General features: G+C 48.1%; 1 protein-coding gene across 4 annotated transcripts in view; it reads right to left on the bottom strand.

Annotated features, from left to right (window-relative positions):
- The window catches only part of LOC140428149 (succinate--CoA ligase [ADP-forming] subunit beta, mitochondrial-like), a 282,972-nt gene that overhangs the window by 181,006 nt on the left and 77,945 nt on the right, over window positions 1–24,021 (bottom strand). For all 4 annotated transcript variants that reach the window (XR_011948717.1, XM_072514269.1, XM_072514270.1 and 1 more), the window contains exon 3: window positions 15,844–15,943. Coding sequence is in view for 3 of the 4 variants with exons in the window: in XM_072514269.1 (XP_072370370.1) it covers window positions 15,844–15,943 (100 nt within the window). In the remaining variant the exon portion in view is untranslated. The remainder of the gene's footprint in view (window positions 1–15,843; window positions 15,944–24,021) is intronic.

Here is a 24,021-nt window from a genome sequence, read left to right as displayed (position 1 = left end):
AGTCCTGCCATCCCAGGAATTAGCCTGGTAAACGTTTGGTGCACTCCCTCCATAGCAAGAACATCCTTCCTCAAATGAGGACACCAAAACGGCACATAATACTCCAAGTATGACCTCACCAATGCCCAATAGAATTGCAGTTAAACATCCCTATTCTTATACTCAAATCCTCTCACTATGAAGGCCAACATACCAAACCTTCTTTGCGGCCTGTTGTACCTTTGCGCTTATTTTCATTGACTGATGCATGAGGACACCAAGGTCTCACTGAGTGTCCATCTCTCTCAATTTACACCCATTAAAATAATAATCAGCCTTCCTATTTGTGCTACCAAAGCAGATAACCTTGCATTTATCCACCTTAAACTGCATCTGCCATGCATATGCCCACTTACTCAGCCTGGCCAAATCCCACTGAAGTATCTCTGCATCCTCCTCACAGCTCAGCCTTCCACCCAACTTTGTATCATCTGCAAATCTCGAGATAAAACATGTGTTACCTCGTCCAAGTCATAATTTTTTTTTTTTACATTTAAAGTACGCAATTCATTTTTTTTCCAATTAAGGAGCAATTTGCGTGGCCAATCCATCTATCCTGCATGTCTTTCAATTCTGGGGGGGGGGGGGGGGGGGGGGGGTGAGACCCACACAGACATGGGGAGAACGTGCAAACTCTATACGGACAGTGACCCGGGGCCGGGATCGAACCAGAGTCCTCGGCACTGGGAAGCAGCAGTGCTAACAACTGCGCTGCCCAGTCCAAGTCATTAATAATATATAATATGAACAGTTGGGGTCCCAGCACAGATCCCTACTGCACCCCACTAGTCAGTCCTTGCCAAATTGGAAAAAGGCTCATTTATTCCAACTTTTTGCTTCCTGCCTGTTATCCAGCTTTCTATCCATCTCAAGACACTACCCACAGTTCCATGCACTTTAATTTTGCATAGTAATCTGCTATGTGAGGCCTTGTCGAAAGCCTTTTGGAAGTCTAAATAAGTCACATCCACCGGTTCTCCCTGGTCAACTCTACTAATTACATCTTCAAAGAATTCCAGTAGATTTGTCAAGCATGATTTCCCTTTTTCTAAATCCATGCTGACTTTGTCTGATTGCACCACTGCTTTCCAAATGCTGTGCAATGAATCCCTTGATAATGGACTCGAACAACTTCCCTACTACTGACATTAGGCTCACAGGTCTAAAGTTCCCTGGTTTCTCTCTATCTCCCTTTTGAATAATGGGGTTATATTAGCTACCCTCCAATCTGTAGGAACCATTCCAGACCTCAAAGAATTTTGGAAAATGATCATCAATAGATTTGCTATTTCTAGGGCCACTTCCTTAAGTACTTAGGGCAGCACGATAGCACAAGTGGATAGCACGGTGGCTCCACAGCACCAGGGTCCCAGGTTCGATACCCCGCTGGGTCACTGTCTGTGCGGAGTCTGCACGTTCTTCCCATGTCTGCGTGGGTTTCCTCCGGGTGCTCCGGTTTCCTCCCACAGTTCAAAGACGTGCAGGTTAGGTGGAGTGGCCATGATAAATTGCCCTTCGTGACCAAAAAGGTTAGGAGGGGTTATTGGGTTACGGGGGTAGGGTGGAAGTGAGGGTTTAAGTGGGTCAGTGCAGACTCGATGGGCCAAATGGCCTCCTTCTGCACGGTATGTTCTATGTACTCTGGGATGAAGAGTATCAGGCCCTGGAGATTTATCCGCCTTCAATCCCCTTAATTTCCCCAAAACCATTTCATTACCAATACTAATTTCCTTCAGCTCCTCACTGAAACTCTTGTTTCTCAGAACTCCCGGTACATTATTCATGTCTTCCTTTGTGAAGACAGAAGCAAAGTACGAATTTCGTTCCTCAGCCATTTTTGTTCCCAGTTATGTTTCCCCCCCCCCCCCCCCCCCCCGTTTCTGACTGTAAGGCGCCTACATTTGTTTTTATCAATCTTTTTCTCTTTATATAACTATAAAAACTTTTACTGTCAGTTTTTCTGTTCCCTGCTAGCTTACTTTCATTTTCCCCTTCTTAATCAATCCCTTGGTCCGCCTTTGCTGAATTTTAAACTGTTCCCAATCCTCAGGTCTATTGCTTTTTCTTGCTAATTTGTATGCCGCTTCTTTGAATCTAATACTGTCTCTAATTTCCCTTGTAAGCCATAGTTGGCCCACATTTCCCTTTCTACTCTTGCACCGAATAGGAATAAACTTTTGGAGTTCACCCATTCGTTCCTTAAAGGCCTGCCATTACCCGTCCACTGTCCTTCCTTTCCATAATGTTTCCCAGTCCATCATAGCCAGCTCATGTCTCATACCATCACAGTTACCCTAACTGAGACCCTGGTCTCAGAATGAACTACCTCACTATCCATCTTGATAAGAATTCTATTCTTTTATGGTCACTCACCCAAAGGGTTCTCTCAAAATTAGATTGCCAACTAATCCTTTCTCATTGCACAACACCCAGTCCAAGATGGCCTGTTCTCTTATTGGTTCCTTAACGTATTGGTGCAGAAAACCAACCCACGTACACTCGAGAAATTCTTCCTCTTTTGTATTGTGACTAATTTGACTCACCCAATGTATATGCAGATTAAAGTCACCCATAATCACAGATGTTTCTTCATCACATGCATCTCTGAATTTCTGTCTAATACTATTCCCAACATTAGCACTGCAGTTTGGTGATCTGTATATCAACCCTACAAATGTTTTTTGCCCCTTGGATGTTTCTTAACTCGACCCAGATTCCACATAATTTGTACTAATATCTTTCCTCAATATCTTCTTTAATCAACAATACAACTCCAACACCTTTTCTTTGACTGTACTTCCTAAAAACTGAATATCCCTCAATGTTTAGTTCCAATCCTTGGTCACCTTGGAGCCGTGTCTCCGTAATCCCAACTATATCATACCCTTTTTATCTATTTGTGCAACAAATTCATCAGTTTTAATGCTCTGTGCGTTCAGATATAAAACCTTACGGCTAGCTCTTTTAACATTCCTTGTCCCGTTCCTACTATTTTTTTATAGTGTCATTATCTGATACAGGCCCTTACTTTTCTTATTCTTCTTCCTGTGTTTTTCTCAAGAAATTCAGATAAATTATTGAGTTATTGATAGAAATTATCGAGTTACCTTCCGGAGGAAAATCAAAATGACCTAAATGCTTTATTACATTCATATAGAGCTGTATGTGGAAATAAATTGAGAAACATGAAAGTAATTATGCATGATCTATATGTTGGAAATGCTATTCCCATTAAACAACATCCATAAAGGCTCAATCCACTAAAGTTAGCACAGGTACAAAAAGAGACAGACAACACGCTTAAGGATGTTATCATCAAATTAAGTTGCAGCGATTGGAGCTCACCAATTGTCATGGTATCAAAACCTGATGGAATACAACGATTGCGTGTGGACTATAGAAATACCAAAGCAATCACAAAGTCAGATTCATATCCTATTCCCCATTTGGAAGGCTGTGTTGAAAAGGTGGGACAAGCACATTTCATTTCCAAACTTGACTTACTTAAGGGATATTGGCAAGTACTTTCATCAGACAGGGCTAAGGAAGTTTCAGCTTTCGTGATGCCAAATGGTCTGTATCAATTTAAAGTCCCCCGGGTCACTGTCAGTGTGGAATTTGCACTTTCTCCCCATGTGTGTGTGGCTCGTACCCACACAACGCAAAGATGTGCAGGGTAGGTGGATTGGCCACACTAAATTGCCCTCTAATTGGAAAAAAAAGAATTGGGTATTTTAAATTTAAAAAATAAATAAATTTAAAGTCATGCCATTTGGAATGAAGAATGTGACAACAACATTCCAAAGATTAACCAACAAGGTAATTTCGTGACTAAGCAATTGTGCAGTGTACAGTGCTGATTTGGTGGTGTTCAGTCAAATGTGGAAGGAGCATTTGGAACATTTGAAATAATTATTTGATTGACTACAGGAAGTTGGGTCAGGGATTACATTTGGCTAGAGGGCTATTTGCGAAAGCTCAAGTCACATTCTTAGGCCAAAAAATTGGACATGGCCAGATGGCCCCACAGAATGTGAAGACAAAAGCTATTGGAAAGTTTCCAATACCATCAACGAGGAGAGAAGTTCTGAGATTTCTGGGCATGAGTGGTTTCTACTGGAAATTAGTGCAAAATTTCAGCAGCATGATTGCTCCAATGACTGAACATCTGAAAAAGAACAAGAGATTTCAGTAGACAGCGGAATGTCAGGAAGCATTCGATAATCTGAATACTGCATTCACTACCATACCAGTGTTGCTGACACCTAATTATGCCAAGCCATTTAAAGTGGCAATTGATACGAGTGCTATGAGAATTGGTGGTGTACTGCTGCAAGAAAATGACAAAAGAATCGAAAGACCCACCGGTTATTTTTCTCAGAAACTTAATATTCATCAAAATAAATATTCAACCATCGAGGAGGAGCCATTGAGTTTGGTATTGGCATTACAACATTTAGATAGTTGATAAAAATTCATCGGAGACAATTGTATGTACAGACCATAATCCATTAAAGTTTTTGGACAAGTTTAAAAATCACTCGATCCTGGCTCTGGGTCACTGACCATGTGGAGTTTGCACATTCTCCCAGTGTTTGCGTGGGTTTCGCCCCCACAACCCAAAGATGTGCAGGGTAGGTGGATTGGCCACACTAAATAGCCCCTTAATTGGAAAAAATAATTGGGTACTCCAAATTTTAAAAACATTTTAAAAAATTAAAATGCAAGGCTGCTCAGATGGAATTTATTGTTACACCCGTTTAAATTAGGAATTCTACATGTGGGGAAGGGAAAATGTGATTGCCAGTGCTTTATTACATCTGTGATGTGTGAAAAGACTGAAATAGATTATACTCATGTTTACGTTTGCATGTTTAAAATATAAAATGATATATTTGGTTTAATCATGAGAAATGTTTAGAGACGAACAGTTTTGAAAAATGAAGTCATCTGTTAATATTGCTGGTTAAGGGCAGCACAGTGGCGCAGTGGGTTAGCCCTGCTGCCTCATGGCGCCGAGGTCCCAGGTTCAATCCCGGCTCTGGGTCACTGTCCGTGTGGAGTTTGCATTCTCCCTGTGTTTGCATGGGTTTCGCCACGTAAAAGCCTGGGCAAATGCAACGTTGTTTGACTAGGGGAGTTAACACGTTTTCAGCTTCGATGCTGATGTCATTGTTGGGTGGAGCTACAGTATGCAGACATTTTGAGAAAGCTTTTAGAGTTGAGTTCTAATCTAACTAACCATTTTGACGACAAGTATTTTGCTCTCACAGTAGGATAGTTTTTAAAAAAGAGTAATAGCATTTAAAGCAGAGCAGACTTGTCTAAGGACAAGGGGAAATCTGAAACAAACCAGTTGAAACAGCTTTTCGTAGATATCCAGCCAGTGTCTGCAGGGGTTCTAACAGGAGCCAAACTGTTCAGGAAGGCACGTATAACTCTGTGCCATTGGACATTGGGGTGTAGAATGAATAGAGAGCTGCATAGTTTTTTTTCTTGTTTAATTGGAAGTCAAGACAGTAATTAAGTGCATTGTATTTACTGTACTGAATTGTACTGTTTGAGGGGCAATTGTAAGCTATTTTCGGTGTGATGTTAAAGAGTTTAATACTGTGTTAATAATAAAGTTTTATTTTAATATACTACAGAATCATAGAATTTACAGTGCAGAAGGAGGCCATTCGGCCCATTGTGTATGCACTGGCCCGTGGAAAGAGCACCCTACTTAAACCCACCCTATCCCCATCTAACCTTTTGGACACCAAGGGACAATTTAGCAGAGTCAATCCACCTAACATGCACATCTTTGAGCTGTGGGAGGAAACCAGAGCACTCAGAAAACCCACGCAGACACGGGAGAATTACAAACGCCACACAGACAGTCACCTGAGGCTGGTATTGAACCCGAGTCTCTGGAGCTGTGAGGCAGCAGTGCTAACCACTGTGCCACCATGCCGCCCATAATCCCTACTTGTTCGTGCAATCACCCCTGGAGCAAAGTATTCTTTCTGCTCAGTCTTACAAAATAAAATAAAATATTGGGGTTTCAGTCCAGTATCCTAGCGACTGTTGAGGTTTGGCTCGAGACCACAATAGAATGTGTATGGATTAAGATATAAATTCAGAAGGGATGGGTGATGCACGATCAATAACTCCCGAAGGGAGATTGTGGGACAATTGAAGGCTTTATTGAACTAGATGTTTCCCCCAGCAGCGCAGGTACAGAATGCAACAGCTAGGGAAACACAGACTCTTATACTCTGCCTTTCTGGGTGGAACCAGCAGGCAGGCTCTACCAATGATTTTACAGTATCAGGTACCTCCAACCTAGGTACAGTAATACCCCTAATACAGACTACCACAATGGGTTACTACTGGGGTATGTTACAAATCACCGAACAATAGATAGGAAGTAAGGAGATAAGTATGTAGTAGAATCTATGCAATGAGTAAAAAATAACAAATCACAATGATAGTCATAAGGGATTTCAACTACCTTTCAAATAAACTGGAAGCAGAATGAAACAGGAGGTGGTGGAGTTTTTACAGTTCCCTTCTGACCCAATGTGCAAGATGCCCAACAAAGGAGAAAGCGCTACAAGATGTAGTAATGGGAAATGTAATGGAACAGATAGGATGTAATGAGTATAATAAAGATTGCAAGGGATATGACTAGTAAAAGACAAACAAAACTGGAAAAACATCATCTAAGAGGGAATGATATAGAGTTAAAGGGGGCAAACTGGAGAAAGATATTGACAGAGATAGAACAACAGTGAGTGATGAAATGGAGACCAATAAAGCTTCACAGAAATGCTTAAGTTTCTCCTGGTCTGTCACTTCCTATTTATCTGTTCCCCTTCCTGGTTATCTATATCAGCTCTCTTTATTACAGATATGAAAAATGTTTTAATATAATTTCACAATTCCTAGTTACACCAGATCTGTCAAATCTTAATTATTGCTGAAAAAAGGCACACACTTTTGAAACCTATTGTTTTGCAGCCACCAGGATAGACACAAGAATACCAGTTTCAAAGGGAACAACAATTCGTACTGCATGAGAAAAGGTAGCTGATTGGCTGGCAATTGGGCAAATTTCCCATGGCAACATCTCGACCAGTGTGCCAGTTTAGAATTCAGCAAAGAAGCACCAAGGGGAAAATAAAGTTTGAGTGTAAGCTTGCCAGGAACATAAAAACTGACTGTAAAAGGTTCTATAGGTACGTGAAGAGAAAAAGATTGAGGAAGAAAAATGTAGGTCCCTTACAGTCAGAAACAAGGGAATGTAAAATAGAGGACAAAGAAATGGCTGAGCAACTACTTTGGTTCTGCCTTTACAAATGAGAACACAAATCAGATACCAGAAATGTTGGGGGACATACGGTTTTGTGAGAGGGAGTAACTGAAGGAGACCAGTATTAGCTGAGAAATGGTGTTGGAGAAATTGATAGGATTGAAGGCTGATAAATCCCAAGGGTTTGATAATCTACATCCCAGAGTACTTAAGAAAATGGCTCCAGAAATAGTGGGAGCATTGGTGGTCATCTTCCAGGATTCTATAGACTCTGGAACAGTTCCTGCAGATTGGAGGGTAGCTAATGTAATTCCCCTATTTAAAAAGGGAGGTACAGGAAAAACAAGGAATTACAGAACAGTAAGCCTGATGTTGTTAGTGGGGAAAATTTTAGAATCTATTATCAAAGATATAGCTGAGTACTTCGAAAACAGTGGCAGAATCGTACAGAGTCAGCATGGATTTATGAAGGAGAAATAATGCTTGACAAATCTACTGGAATTCTTTGAGGATGTAACTAGTACAGGTGACGAAGGGGAACCAGTGGACGTGGGACACTTGGACTTTCAGAAGGTTTTGACAAAGTCCTGCATAAGAGATTAGCGTGCAACATTAAAGCACATGGAATTGGGGTAGTGTATTGAGATGGATGGAAAATTGGTCGGCATGATGGATATCTATAAGGAATTGATGGAGAGGGAGGGAGCCCTGGTGCAAGATATTAAGCGAAAATGGGAGGAGTAGCTGGGAGGGGAGGTGGAGACCACGACATGGGCGGGGGGCTTGCGAAGGGTGAACGTGTCTTCGCCAAGTGTGAGGTTAAGCCTCATCCAGTTGAAGCTGGTGCATAGGGCTCATATAACTGTGGCGAGGATGAGTAGGTTCTATGCAGGGGTAGAGGTTAGGTATAGGCAGTGCAAGGGGCAGCACGGTGGCACAGTGGTTAGCACTGTTGCCTACGATGCTGAGGACCCAGGTTCGAATCCCGACACTGGGTCACTGTCTGTGTGGAGTTTGCACATTCTCCCCGTGTATGTGTGGGTTTCACCCCCACAACCCAAAGATGTGCAGGGTCGGTGGATTGGGCACGCTAAATTGCCCCGTAATTGGAAAAAATTGGGTACTCAAAATTTAAACAAAAAAAAGGTGTGGGCAGTGCACAGGGGAGCCCACAAATCACGTCCATATGTTCTGGGCATGTTCAAGACTGAGGGGTTCTGTCAGGGGTTTCCAGGCGTGATGTCCGTGGTTAGGTGTGGGGGTGGTTCCGGGTCCAGGGATGGCAATATTTGAGGTGTCGGAAGACCCGGGAGTCCAGGGGGTGAACGAGCCCAACGTCTTGGCCGTTGCCTCCGATAGTCCGGAGACAGAAATTACAAGGGTGGCGGGACTCGGAGCCGCCGAAAGTGGGTGAGCGACCTGTCAGAAATCCTGATCCTGGAGACGGTCAAGTTCGCTCTGCAAGAGTCGGTAGAAAGGTTCACCCAGAGGTGAAAACAGTTCATTGATTTCTTTAAGGAGCATCGGGGGGGGGGGGGGGGGGGGGGAGTAAGGGGGAATAAAATGGGGAAGGCGGAATGTACGGGATTGGTATCGGGGGGGCAGGAGGGTTGTGGTTGTTTATTGAATTGATGTGTTGTTCTTCTGATATTTTGTGTGCATGTGTGAAAATGTCTTGAATAAAAATATTTGGAAAAAAAAAAAAAGAAAATTGGTTGGCAGACAGGAAACAAAGAATAGGAATTAACGGGTCGTTTTGGCACTGACTAGAGGGGGACCGTTGGAATTGGTGCTAGGACCCCAGATATTCACAATATATATTAATGATTTAGACGAGGAAACAAAATGTGATATCTCCAAATTTGCAGATGACACCAAGTTGGGTGGGAGGGTGAAGAGATCCTTCAGTGTGATTTGTACAGCTCCATTGAGTGAGAAAATGAATGGCAGATACAGTGTAATTTGAATAAATGCAAGGTTATCCATTTTAGTAGCAAAAGCAAGAAGGCAGACTCTTATCTGAATGGCCATAAATTAGGAGAGCGGAACATGCAACGAGACCTGGGTGTCCTTGTACACCAGTCACTGAAGGTAAACATGCAGGTGCAGAAGGTGGCAAAGAAGACAAATGGTATGCTGGCCTTCATTGCGAGAGGATTCGAGAACAGGTGCAATGATGTCTTGCTGCAATTATACAGGGCCTTGGTGAGGCCACACCTGGAATACGCTGTCCAGTTTTGTATCCTTATCTGAGAAAGGATGTTCCTGCTCTAGAGGGAGTGCAGTGAAAGTTTACCAGACTGGGATGGCGGGACTGACATGAGGAGATTGAATTGGTTAGGATTGCATTCACTGGAGTTCAGAGGGAGGATGTTCTTGATCTAGAGAGAGTGCAGCAAACGTTTATCAGACTGATTACTGGGATGGAGGGACTGGTGTATGAGGAGAGATTGAATCGGTTAGAATTGTATTCGCTGGAATTCAGAAGAATGAAGGGGTAGCTCATAAAAAACCTACAAAATTCTAGCAGGACTGGACAGGGTAGATGCAGGAAGGATGTTCACGATGGTGGCTATGTTCAGAAGCAGGCGTCACAGTCTGAGGATACAGGGTAGACTATTTGGGACAGAGATGAGGAGAAATTTCTTCACCCAGAGAGTGAGCAGCCTGTGGAATTCATTACCACGGGAAGTAGTTGAAGCCAAAACATTGTAAGTTTCCAAGAAGCAGTTAAATATAGCACTTACGGCAAAGAGGATCAAAGGATATGGGGGGAAAGTGGGATTAGGCTATTGAATTGGATTATCAGCCATGATCATAATAAATGGCGGAGCAGGCTCGAAGGACCAAATGGCCTCCTCCTGCTCCTATTTTTTATGTTGCTAGGAACCGTGGTCCCCAAGATTTTGTTGAATTAAAAAAGGTGCTATGACTGAGCACATTCTGTGTGAGGACAGGTCACTGCCTATGAATATGCGTAGCTTCTAGCAGGTGTAAATTAGCCACATTGAGCCCAACAGAATTTTAAATTGGTTGTTGATGTCATACTTAGCACACTCTGGATTGTTCAGTAAATGCTGTCCAATTGCAGAATCACATCTATTGTTAGACATGATGTTCTAAGTTGTGCAAACACAGACTGGTTGAGTATGTTCAAGAAGGATTACACAAACAACCAATTTAAGATCATCAGTCAAGGTCACAATGTGGCTCACTTACATTTGGCAGAAGCTATATATATTCATACAGAGTCCTGTCCTCTGTAAACAGAAAGAACGTGCGGAACTTTAGGTTCCACTCAAGGTGGGTTATGAAGCGGGAAGGGGAATTGAATGGATGGGATGGCCCCCTGGAACTTGCCCCCCAAACCCAGACATAATTTCTTAATGGCAACTTAAGGGCCTTATCTGGTCCAACCTCAATTTTTAGGCTAGCAGGGGAGGGTAGGGGGGGGACAGTGACAATGAAACTTTTCCCCATCTCAGGAGGGAAGTGGGAGGGCGCATACTCTGAACGCTCCTTCAGAGTTGGAGCCCCGTGGGACCCCAGGATTTATCTTTGCAATGGTCCTGGGACTTAGTTCCAGACACAGTGCTGCAGCACCGCATCTGACCAGTATAGCCTGTTGAATTGCTGTTGGCCTATCAGATTGACCGGCAGCTCCCATGTGGGAATTCCTTCCAAGGACGGATGGAAGTCCCATCCACTGCCAATCAAAACTCATGCGAGTATTAAATGGCAATGGGAATTGCAGAGTCGCCGGTTGCGTATTACGCGCTGACTCTTGGGATGGTGAGCGCCAATCAGTTGCCAGCATTAAAATCCTTCGGGTGGCTTGTTGGTGCAGTAGTTAGCACTGCTGCCTCACGGCACTGAGGACCCGGGTTGGATCCTGGCCCCAGGTCACGGTCCGCATGGAGTTTGCACATTCTCCCCGTGTCTGCATGGGGCTCTCCCCCACAACCCAAAGATGTGCAGGGTAGGTGGATTAACCATGCTAAATTGCCTCTTAATTGGAATAAAAAAAGAATTGGGTACTAAATTATTTTTTTAAAGCATTAAAATCCTACCCTTTTACATCCAGGCATTGCATCTTTTTCAATTAAATTTCAATGTGGGGGGCAGCAATTCTCTTGTGCATTCCCATGATATTGCCTCGACCAGAGACAACTTACCTTTTTAAATGTAAACAAAAGCTTGGGGGATAACTGTCCCCTGGGACATTTTCTGTGGCAAAGCTTTGACCAGAGTCCACTTGCCAACCAATCAGTACCTTGTCCTCATGCAGTAAAATTGTTGTTCCTTTTGAAATTTGGTATACTTGTTCAGATGAGTGTAAGACATAGTGCTTTAATACCATGTCTTTTTTCTTTTTTTTTTTAAAATATGTTTTTATTAAGAATTTTTCGACAATATTTTCCACCTTACAAACAAACCCCACCCCCCCCCCCCACCCCCCCCCCCCCCCGTAACAAAGAAAAGAAAAAGAACTCGCATGGCAAAACATGAACATGGTGAGTCAATAAGATACAGAACTTTGTACATTGGAATCAACCCGTATGTGTCAGTTTCCGGATCATTCATGTGTTTTCTTGCTCAAATGCCCCCCAGAGGAACCCCCTTCCCCACCTCCCCCCCCCCCCCCCCCCCCCCCCGGGTTGCTGTTGCTGCTGTCCGACCTTCATCTAACGCTCCGCGAGATGGTCTAGGAACGGTTGCCGCCGCCTGTAGAACCCCTGCGCAGACCCTCTCAAGGCAAACTTTATCCTTTGCAACTTGATAAACCCTGCCATATCATTTATCCAGGCCTTCTCGCTGGGGGACTTCGCCTCCTTCCACATTAGCAAGATCCTTCGCCGGGCTACTAGGGACGCAAAGGCCAGAATGCCGGCCTCTTTCGCCTCCTGCACTCCCGGCTCGTCCACTACTCCAAATAGTGCTAGCCCCCAGCTTGGCTTGACCCGGACTTTCACCACCTTAGATACAGTTCCCGCACCTCCCCTCCAGTGCCGGGCATGACCAAAACATATGGACATGGTTCGCCGGACTTCCTGAGCACCTCCCACATCTGTCCTCCACCCCAAAGAACCTACTCAGCCTTGCCCCCGTCATATGCGCTCTGTGAACTACCTTCAACTGTATCAGGCTAAGCCTGGCACACGAGGAATAGGAATTAGCCCTACATAGGGCATCAGCCCATAGCCCCTCTTCAATCTCCTCCCCCAACTCCTCCGCCCATTTGCCCTTCAGCTCCTCTACCAAAGCCTCCTCCTCTTCTTTCATCTCCTGGTATAATGCCGACACCTTGCCCTCTCCGACCCATACACCCAAAATCACCCTGTCCTGAATCCCCTGTGCCGGGAGCAACGGGAATTCCCTCACCTGTCGCCTCACAAACGCCCTCACTTGCATGTACCTGAAAGTGTTTCCCGGGGGTAGCCCAAACTTCTCCTCCAGCGCCCCCAAGCTCGCAAACGTCCCGTCAATGAACAGGTCCCCCATTCTTCTAATCCCTGCTCGATGCCAGCTCTGAAATCCCCCGTCCATCCTTCCTGGGACAAACCGATGGTTGTCTTTGATCGGGGACCACACCGAGGCTCCCGTCGCACCCCTGTGCCGTCTCCACTGCCCCCAGATCTTTAGCGTTGCCGCCACCACCAGGCTCGTGGTGTACCTTGTCGGCGAGAGCGGCAGCGGTGCCGCCACCAGCGCCCCCAGGCTCGTTCCTTTGCAGGACGCCATCTCCAACCTCTTCCACGCCGCCCCCTCTTCCTCCATCACCCACTTACGGATCATTGCCACGTTGGCTGCCCAATAGTAACAACCCAAATTCGGCAACGCCAACCCTCCTCTATCTCTGCTACGCTCCAAGAACCCCCTCCTTACCCGCGGGGTCTTGCTCGCCCAAATCCCATAATGCTCCTGCTTACCCTCTTAAAGAAGGCCTTAGTAATCACAATTGGGAGGCATTGGAATACAAAAAGAAATCTCGGGAGGACCACCATTTTAACCGACTGTACCCTACCCGCCAGCGAGAGTGGCAACATGTCCCACCTTTTAAAATCCTCCTCCATCTGTTCCACCAACCGCGTCAAATTAAGTTTGTGCAGTGCCCCCCAGCTCCTAGCTACCTGAATCCCCAAGTATTGAAAGCTCCTTTCCGCCCTCCTCAACGGTAGGTCGTCTATCCCTCTTCCCTGGTCCCCCGGATGGATCACAAAGAGCTCACTCTTTCCCACATTGAGCTTATAGCCCGAAAAGTCTCCAAACTCCCGTAGGATCTGCATTACCTCAACCATTCCCTCCACTGGATCCGTCACATACAGCAACAGGTCGTCTGCGTACAGCGACACTCGATGTTCCTCTCCCCCCTCGAACCACCCCCTTCCATTTCCCGACTCCCTTAACGCCATGGCCAAAGGTTCAATTGCTAATGCAAACAGCAGAGGGGACAGGGGGCACCCCTGCCTCGTCCCTCGATGCAGCTGGAAATACTCCGACCTCCGCCGGTTCGTGACCACACTCGCCACCGGGGCTTTATACAGGAGCTTAACCCAACTAATAAACCCTCCCCTGAACCCAAACCTCCTCAACACTTCCCAGAGATACTCCCACTCTACCCGATCAAAGGCCTTCTCTGCGTCCATGGCTGTCACTATCTCCGCTTCTCCCTCCACCGATGGCATCATTATCACATTTAGGAGCCTTCGCACATTAGTATTTAACTGCCTACCCTTTACGAATCCCGTCTGGTCCTCGTGAATCACCCCCGGGACACAGTCCTCAATCCTCATGGCCAACATTTTTGCCAGCAACTTAGCATCTACATTAAGGAGCGAGATCGGTCTATACGACCCACATTGCAGTGGGTCCTTATCCCACTTCAGGATCAAAGAGATCGTCGCCTCCGACATTGTCGGGGGCAGGGTCCTCCCCCTCCCTTGCTTCATTGAAGGTCCTTACCAGCAACGGGGCTAACAGGTCTACATACTTCCTATAAAACTCCACCGGGAACCCATCCGGCCCGGAGGCCTTCCCTGCCTCCATGCTCCTCAGTCCTTTAACCAGCTCCTCCACCCCAATTGGTGCCCCCAAACAAGCCACCTCCTGCTCCTCCACCCTTGGGAACCTCAATTAGTCCAAGAATCGCCGCATCCCCTCTTTTCCCCCTGGGGGCTGGGACCTATACAGTTCCTCGTAAAAAGCCTTAAAAGCCTCATTCACTTTCCCTGCACTCCGCACCGTAGTTCCCCTGCCATCTTTGACTCCGCCTATTTCCCTCGCTGCCATCCTCTTACGGAGCTGATGTGCCAGCATTCGGCTCGCCTTCTCCCCATATTCATATATCGCCCCCTGTGCCTTCCTCCACTGTGCCTCTGCCTTCCCTGTGGTCAACAGGTCGAATTCCATCTGGAGACTTCGTCTCTCCCTGAGTAGTCCCTCATCAGGAGCCTCTGCATAGCTCCTGTCCACCCTTAAAATCTCCCTCACTAACCTCTTCCTTTCCCTGCCCTCTCTCTTCACCCTATGAGCCCTGACCAAGATTAACTCTCCCCTGACCACCGCCTTCAGCGCCTCTCATACCACTCCCACCTGCACCTCCCCGTTGTCATTGGCCTCCAGATACCTTTCAATACACCCCCGCACACTACCATGTCTCTTTTTTCAACAATTCCAAGTGACTAAATCATAATTATGTAGAGTAAGGCACTCATTTTGGATAAAAAATGCATTCCATTTTAAAACACATCACTCTTCATGATAAACACAGTCAACGCTGTTTAAATGGGTTTACACCAGCTTTCATTGTTTTCAATTATATGCAGTTAAATATTTTGTACAAACGTTTCTCTGGTGTTTGTGGCATGTATGATCAGAAGAAACACAGACGTTATAAACATCTAACTCCTATTATGGGTGGCACGGTAGCACAGTGGTTAGCATTGTTGCTTCACAGCGCCAGGGTCCCAGGTTCGATTCCCGCTTGGGTCACTGTCAGTGCAGAATCTGCACGTTCTCCCTGTGTCTGTGTGGATTTCTTCTGGTGCTCCAGTTTCCTCCCACAAGTCCCAAAAGACGTGCTTGTTAGGTGAATTGGACGTTCTGAATCCTCCCTCTGTGTACCCGAACAGGCGCCCGAATGTAGCGACTGGGTTACTTTTCACAGTAACTTCATTGCAGTGTTAACGTAAGCCTATTTGTGACAATAATAAGGATTATTATAAAAGCGTTAGGGAAGGATTAAAATGTGGTTTACGGACGGCACAGTGACGCAGTGGTTAGTACTGCTGCCTCACGGCGCAGAGGACCCGGGTTCGATCCGGCCCTGGGTCACTGTTCGTGTGAAGTTTGCACATTTTCCCCGTGTCTGCGTGGGTCTCACCCCCACAACCCTAAAGATGTATAGGTTAGTTGGATTGGACACGCTAAATTGCTCCTTAATTAGAATTTTTTTTTTTTTTTTAAAGTACTTATTTTAAAAATGTGGTTTACCTTACAATACTTACGAATAAACAATTTTGACTCCTCCTTTCAGACCACCTTCAAATGTCCCTTTTCCTCTGCCACCAGCTAATATTTGTGCCTTTACAACAAGATCCTTTGAACCTGTAGTATAGAACAAAAAGTTATACTATGTAGGCTTTTAACAGTTTTCCAGTATTTAGAATCTACTGACCTGGGACTTCCGGTGACGGGGATGAGCTGAGCAGTCACATGAAAGGTAGCACTCCCCCTAGAGACTCCAACCTAGGTATTTTTTACCTGAAAATTGGTCGCTAAGTGAACAAAATCACCGTCCCCACCCTGAAACATCAAACATTCGAGGAAATTTCCTCAAGCCAGCAGAGGCCGAAAAGACAATAAGAACAGTAAGTACCAGGAGAGGAAGATTGAGGCTACAGACACGCGGAGAGAGGCAGAGCAGGACATGGCGGAATCACCGATGCAACCGCCAGCCCTCCCACCAACAGAGCAATGGCTAGAGCTCCTGGTACAAGAGCTCCTAAAACATAGGGACTCCATTAAGGAGGACCTCATGGCGACTGTGAAGTCGGCGGTAACAGACTCCTTGGCCCCCTTCAAGGAGGCACCGGAGGGGACAGAACGTTGATTGGAGACGCAAGAGGCGAAGGTGTGGAAATTAGAGAAGGCGGTCACCGACCGAGTGATCAGATCACCCCATTCGAAGCAGAGGTGGCAAGGTTGGTGGTGACCTAGGGAGCACTCAAGTGCAAGGTGGAAGACTAGGAGAACAGGTCTTGCCACCAGAACCTTAGGATTGTTGGACTATCGGAGGACAAAGAGGATAGAAACTGTGGTGAATGTATTACTGCTACCATTCACCATTGTAATTACATTACATTGTATTGTACTATGTTGATGCCCTTGTGGGCTCTGCCTGTGGCTCCGCCCCCTCAGGGGAGGTATATAGAGCTGCAGCCTGTAGGCGGCACTCAGTACAGAGCAGTCGCAGGCAGGCACAGTTCTAGCTGATTGAAACCACTGTTCATTCGTGTGAACTGATGATCGCATCAATTTAATCAGCTACAATATTGCTATGGAAGCAGCCCTCAAACCTGATCGACTGGAATGTGACCCACAGGCAGCTGAAGCCAAAGGAATTTTTTTGCACTGGCTCCGCTATTTTGAGGCCTACCTCATCGCTTCCTCCTCGCCCACCGTCACCGAGGAACAGAAACTGAGTCTCCTCCGCGCCCGGGTGAGCCACAGAATCTCCGTGCAGATCGAGGAAGCGACCAATTACGCAGACGCGATCCTGAAAAGGCAGTACGTGAGGCTGGTGAACGAAGTGTTCGCATGGTATCTCCTCACCACTCGTCGTCAATGCCCCGGGGAATCGCTGGAGGAATACCACGCGATCTGAAGGTACTCGCTCGAAACTGCAACTACAAGGACATCACGGCCTTGCAGCACATGGAACTCGCCATCCGGGACACCTATGTGGCTGGAGTCCGGTCCAACTACGTCAGACAGCGCTTGCTCGAAAAGGGCGCCCTCGACCTAGAAGAGACGGTAAAACTATCCACCTCCTTAGAAGTAGCGTTTCAGAGCCTCAATGCTTTCCCCTCCGACCACGCAATCCACTCATGGACACCCGACCAGAGGATGTCCCAGGCCTGTGCCGCGCGGCTGCCCGCCCAACCCGGGGGGGTTGCCCTGCTATTTCTAAGGTCAGAACCAGCACCTGAGGCAATGCTGTCCGGCTCGGAACGCCACCTGTAGCGACTGCGGCAAGAAAGGACACTTTGCCAAAGTCTGCCTGGCCAGATTCAAAGCTCCTAAATCACAGGCCCATCTTTCAGACTCACAGACCCCGCAATGTGGCTGCCTGCCTGCCGGTACCGCCCCCTTCGGACGAGTCATCAGCCTCGTGCTGTCCGTGGGGGCAGCCATCTTTAACCCTACCCGACACGTGCGACTCATGGGAGCCGCCATCTTGGCCGGCATCTCCAACGCCACCCGACACGTGCGACCGATGGGGGCCGCCATCTTCAATGCTGCCCGACACGTGCGACCGACGGGGGCCGCCATCTTGGGACCGCTCCACCACCTCCGACCACGCCGGCTACCCGCAGCTCAGCGCTGTCACCCTCGACCAGTCACGGCCCAAGCACCTCAGAAACTCGATGGTGACCGGTCGGGTCAATGGGCACGAAACGCCCTGCCTGTTTGACTCTGGGAGCACAGAGAGCTTCATACATCCAGACACGGTAAGGCGCTGTTCTCTCAAACTTTCTACCACATTCACCCCGTTAAAAAAGAGAGTTCGGCGGTGGTGGTGGTCTCGCATTATACAGTGGTAGAGGTTGAGGTTATGGTGGTACCCGGTATACATTAGTACAGTGTTTTGCCTCGTTACATGTCGCAACTATTTACAGTATTTATTTACATTCAAAATGAAGCAATTAGTCGGTCGGGTGCCCTAGTCGTCCTCTGCGATCGTCGCAGTTTCGGCGGTGATGCAGGCGCCGGCTCGGGCGTCCGTGGCTCTGGGAGCGTGGCTTCGGCTTCTTCGGCAGCTTCATCACCCCTAGACAGGACCGGTGGGAGGACCGATCCACCTGGGAAGGAGGCGGCTGTGGGGTGCGCCGGTGTGAGGGAGGGTGGGGTTGGTGGTGGGGGTGTGGGTGGGGATCCAGCAGGCGCCAGGTCCCGTAGGGAGGCAGGACCCTGTCGGCCGTCGGTGTACGCCACGTAGGCGTATTGAGGGTTAGCATGAATGAGGCGGACCCTCTCGACCAATGGGTCCGACTTGTGCGCCTGTACGTGTTTGCAGAGCAGGATGGGTCCAGGAGCTGCCAGCCAGGTTGGGAGCGAGATCCCGGAGGAGGACCTCCTAGGGAAGACAAGGAGACGTTCGTGAGGTGTCTGGTTGGTCGTGATACATAGCAGTGATCGGATGGAGTGGAGAGCATCCGGGAGGACCACCTGCCAGCGGGAAACTGGGAGATTCCTGGACCGTGGGGCCAGTAGGACAGTCTTCCAGACCGTTCCATTCTCCCGTTCTACCTGTCCGTTTCCTCGGGGTTGTAACTGGTTGACCTGCTCGAGGCAATGCCCTTGCTGAGCAGGAATTGACGCCGTTCATCACTCATAAAGGAGGACCCCCTATCGCTGTGTATGTAAACGGGTAAATCGAACAGTGTAAAGATACTGTGGAGGGCTTTTATGACGGTTGCTGCGGTCATGTCGGAGCAGGGAATGGCGAATGGGAACCGGGAGTATTCGTCAATCACGTTCAGGAAGTATGTGTTGCGGTCGGTGGAGGGGAGGGGCCCTTTGAAGTCCATACTGAGGCGTTCAAAGGGACGGGAAGCCGTTATCAGGTGCGCTTTCTCTGGCCTGTAGAAGTGTGGCTTGCACTCCGCGCAGATTTGGCAGTTCCTGGTGGCGGTCCTGACCTCCTCGATGGAGTAGGACAAGTTGCGGGTCTTAATGAAATGGAAGAATCGAGTGACCCCCAGGTGGCAGAGGTCCTTGTGGAGGGCCCGGAGTCGGTCCACTTGTGCGTTGGTACATGTGCCGCGGGATAGAGCATCAGGAGGTTCGTTTAGCTTCCCGGGACGATACAAGATCTCATACTTGTAGGTGGAGAGCTCGATCCTTCACCGTAAGATCTTATCGTTCTTTATCTTGCCCCGCTGTGCATTATCGAACATGAAAGCAACCGACCGTTGGTCAGTGAGGAGAGTGAATCTCCTGCCAGCCAGGTCATGCCTCCAATGTCGCACAGCTTCAACTGTGGCTTGGGTCTCCTTTTCCACGGAGGAATGGCAGATTTCTGAAGCGTGGAGGGTGCGTGAGAAAGCGGCCATGGGTCTGCCCGCTTGGTTGAGGGTGGCCGCCAGAGCTATGTCAGACGCGTCGCTCTGGACTTGGAAGGGAAGGGATTCATCGATTGCGTGCATCGTGGCCTTTGTAATGTCCGCTTTGATGTGGCTGAAGGCCTGGCGGGCCTCTGCCGACAGGGGAAAAAACGTGGATTGAATTAGTGGGCGGGCCTTGTCCGCAGGTTGGGGACCCACTGGGCATAATATGAAAAAAATCCCACGCAGCATTTCAGGGCCTTGGAGCAGTGAGGGAGGGGAAACTCCATGAGGGGGCACATGCGTTCGGGATCTGGGCCTATAACTCCATCATGCACTACGTAGCCGAGGATGGCTAGACGGTCGGTGCTGAACACGCATTTGTCCTTGTTGTAGGTTAGATTAAGGATTTTTGCGGTATGGAGGAATTTTTGGAGGTTGGTGTCATGGTCCTGCTGGTCCTGGCCACAGATGGTGACGTTATCGAGGTACGGAAACGTGGCCCGCAAACCGTACCGGTCAACAATTCGGTCCATCCCCGGTTGGAAGACAGAGACTCCATTTGACTCCACCGAAGGGAACCCTTAGGAAGTGGTTGAGCCGCCCATCTGCTTCGAATGCAGTGTATTTGTGGTCGCTAGGGCGGATGGGGAGCTGGTGGTACGTGGATTTTAGATCCACCGCGGAAAAGGCCTTCTATTGTGCAATCTGATTGACCTGATCAGATATGCGGGGGAGGGTTCGCGTTGAGCTGCGTATACCTGTTGATGGTCTGACTATAATCGCTGACCATCCTATGCCTCTCCCCGGTCTTTACAACCACTACTTCAGCTCTCCAGGGACTGTTGCTAGCCTCAATAATACCTACCTTCAGCAACCGCTGGACTTCCGACCTAATGAAGGGCTGGTCCTGGGCACTGTACCGTCTGCTCCTGATGGCGACGGGTTTGCAATCCGGGGTGAGGTTCGCAAAAAGGGAAGGCGGATCGACCTGGAGGGTGGCGAGGCTGCAGACACTGAAGGGGGGGGTATAGGGCCGCCGAATTTAAAAGTTAAACTCTGTAGGTAACATTGGAAATCTAACCTTAGGAGCGTGGCAACGCAGAGGTGAGGGAGGACGTAGAAGCAGAAATGTTTTAATTAATTTCCCTGGACCGTGAGGTTCACCTTTGATCTCTACAGAGTGAGAACCGGAGGCCAGGGAGATTTTTTGATTCACTGGGTGGATGGGAAGAGAACAGCGCCTTACCGTGTTGGGGTGTATGAAGCTCTCTGTACTCCCGGAGTCGATCAGGCAGGATGTTTCGTGCCCATTGATGAACACGGTTATCGTCGCGGTCGAGTGTGTTCGGGGCCGAGACTGATCCAGGGTCACCGAGGCAAGTCGTGGCAGAAGTTGGAGGTTTTCCTCGGGCGGTGTGTGGTCATCCGAACCGGGGTCCTGAGACTCCAGCCAAGATGGCGGCGCCCACTGGTTGCACATGGCTGGGGTGTGCAAGATGGCGGCGCTCATCCGTCGCACGTGGTCTCCGGGGAACAAGATGGCGGCGCCCAGGGCACGTACGTGGCTCTGGAACAGGAAGACGGCAGTGCCCGCTGGCCGCACGTGGCTCGTGGAGAGGGTTGGGGTGGCGGTCCCGATTCGCCCCTGGAGACCGCGGCGACCGCCCGGGCCTGGCACACCGCCACAAAATGGCCCTTTTTGCCGCACCCTTTGCAGGTGGATTAGCGGGCCGGGCAGCGCTGCCGGGGGTGCTTGGCCTGCCCGACAAAATAGCAGCGGGGCCCCCCGGGGCTGCCTGGTAGTCGCGCAGCACAAGCTTGTGCGGGGATGGGGGATTCATCGGAGTCGGCCGAGGGAGGGTTCCACGCTGCCCAAGGGGCCGCCGCGCGGTCGGGTACGTAAGCGCGGGCGTTTCGGGAGGCCACATCCCGGGAGCTAGTGTAGCCATCTGGGATGGCCACGTCCCGATTACAAAATGGACACTTGCAAAGAATGCAAGGAAAATTGGACAATACTGAAAAAGCAAGCACGTGCAAGGTCTATCTGTTGATTGGAGCTTTAGCTCTCAGACGGGACCGGTACTGCAGAACCATCTACATACTAATGAGCCATCCCCGGGAACAAAAGACAACATTTAGGTAAACAATGCTGAGCCAGACATCCCGGCAAAGCAAACCAACGGCCACCTAGGACATGCCCAGCAACCAGGGAACCCACCCCTCTATTGGAAGAAAATCGATGAGGACAATTGAGAAACGGCCCAATTAATTGGGGCCAAGTTCAAGGTCCGCCCAAAAACACGCGAAGCCCTTTTGGGTATAAAAAGGACTCCCCAAGAGAGAATCTCTCTCTTGGCCTTGGCTCTCAGCGAGGAGAGACCTGCCTAGCAGCTACACCAGACCAAGTAAGTTCCAAGTCAACGCACGCTACGAGATAGACGCTCCTAGTTGCTATCCTGTAAACAGCTCAACCCAACAGCCTCAGAACCGAGCAACAGCCATTGTTCCTCTGACTGAGTGGGCACCCAAAGCCAAGTATAGGCTCTTGGTAATAGTGATAGTTTAGGTTGTAGAGTTTTATGCAGGAGTAGATTTGACTGTGTGTAAATAAATGAGCATTGCTTTTACATAAGAACATAAGAACTAGGAACAGGAGTAGGCCATCTGGCCCCTCGAGCCTGCTCCGCCATTTAATGAGATCATGGCTGATCTTTGTGGACTCAGTTCCACTCTCCGGCCCGTACACCATATCCCCGAATCCCTTTATTCTTTAGAAAGGCATCTATCTTTTTCTTAAAAACGTTTAAAGAAGGAGCCTCAACTGCTTCACTGGGCAAGGAATTCCAGAGATTCACAACCCTTTGGGCGAAGAGGTTCCTCCTACACTCCGTCCTAAATCTACCTCCCCTTATTTTGAGGCCTAGTTCTGCTTTCCCCGACCAGTGGAAACAACCTGCCCACATCTATCCTATCTATTCCCTTCATAATTTTATATGTCTCAATAAGATCCCCCCGCATCCAATGAGTACAGTCCCAGTCTACTCAACCTCTCATCATAATCTAATCCCCTCAACTCTGGGATCAACCTAGTGAATCTCCTCTGCACTCCCTCCAGTGCCAATATGTCCTTTCTCAGGAAAGGAGACCAAAACTGAACACAATACTCCAGATGCGGCCTCACCAACACCCTATACAATTGCAGCATAACCTCACTAGTCTTGAACTCCATCCCTCTAGCAATGAAGGACAAAACTCGATTAGCCTTCTTAATCACCTGTTGCACCTGCACACCAACTTTTTGCGACTCGTGCACCAGCACACCCAGGTCCCTCTGCACAGCAGCATGTTTTAACATCTTACCGTTTAAATAATAATCCATTCTGCTGTTATTCCTCCCAAAATGGATAGCCTCACACTTGGCAACATTGAATTCCATCTGCCAGACCCTAGCCCATTCACCTAACCTATCCAAATCCTTCTGCAGACTTCCGGTATCCTCTGCACTTTTTGCTTTACCACTCATCTTAGTGTCGTCTGCAAACTTTGACACATTGCACTTGGTCCCCAACTCCAAATCGTCTATGTAAATTGTGAACGACTGCGGGCCCAACACTGATCCTTGAGGGACCCCACTAGTTACAGGTTGCCAACCAGAGAAACAACCATTTATCCCCACTCTCTGCTTTCTGTTAATTAACCAAGCCTCTACCCATGCTACCACTTTACCCTCAATGCCATGCATCTTTAGTTTATGCAGCAACCTTTTGTGAGGCACCTTGTCAAAAGCTTTCTGGAAATCCAGATATACCACATCCATTGGCTCCCCATTATCTACCGCACTGGTAACGTCCTCAAATAATTCTACCAAATAAGTCAGACACGACCTACCCTTTGTGAACCCATGCTGCGCCTGCCCAATGGGGCAATTTCTCTCCAGGCGCCCCGCTATTTCCTCCTTAATGATAGATTCCAGCACTTTCCCTACAACCGAAGTTAAGCTTGCCGGCCTATAATTACCCGCTTTCTGCCGACCTCCTTTTTTAAACAGTGGTGTCACGTTTGCTACTTTCCAATCCTCTGGGACCACCCCAGAGTCTAGTGAATTTTGATAAATTATCACTAGTGCGTCTAAAATTTCCCTAGCCATCTCTTTTAACACTCTGGGATGCATCCCATCAGGGCCAGGAGACTGGTCTACCTTTAGCCCCATTAGCTTGCCCAATACTGCCTCCTTAGTGATTACAATCATCTCCAGGTTCTCGCCTATCATATCCTTATTTCCATCAGTCACTGGCATGTTATTTGCGTCCTCCACTGTGAAGACTGACCCAAAAAACCTGTTCAGCTCCTCAG

Source organism: Scyliorhinus torazame, chromosome 8, assembly GCF_047496885.1.
Source record: "Scyliorhinus torazame isolate Kashiwa2021f chromosome 8, sScyTor2.1, whole genome shotgun sequence".
NCBI classification, from domain to species: Eukaryota; Metazoa; Chordata; class Chondrichthyes; order Carcharhiniformes; family Scyliorhinidae; genus Scyliorhinus; species Scyliorhinus torazame.
Note: the sequence above shows the minus strand (reverse complement) of the source record. Positions and strands in the feature narration are given on the sequence as shown.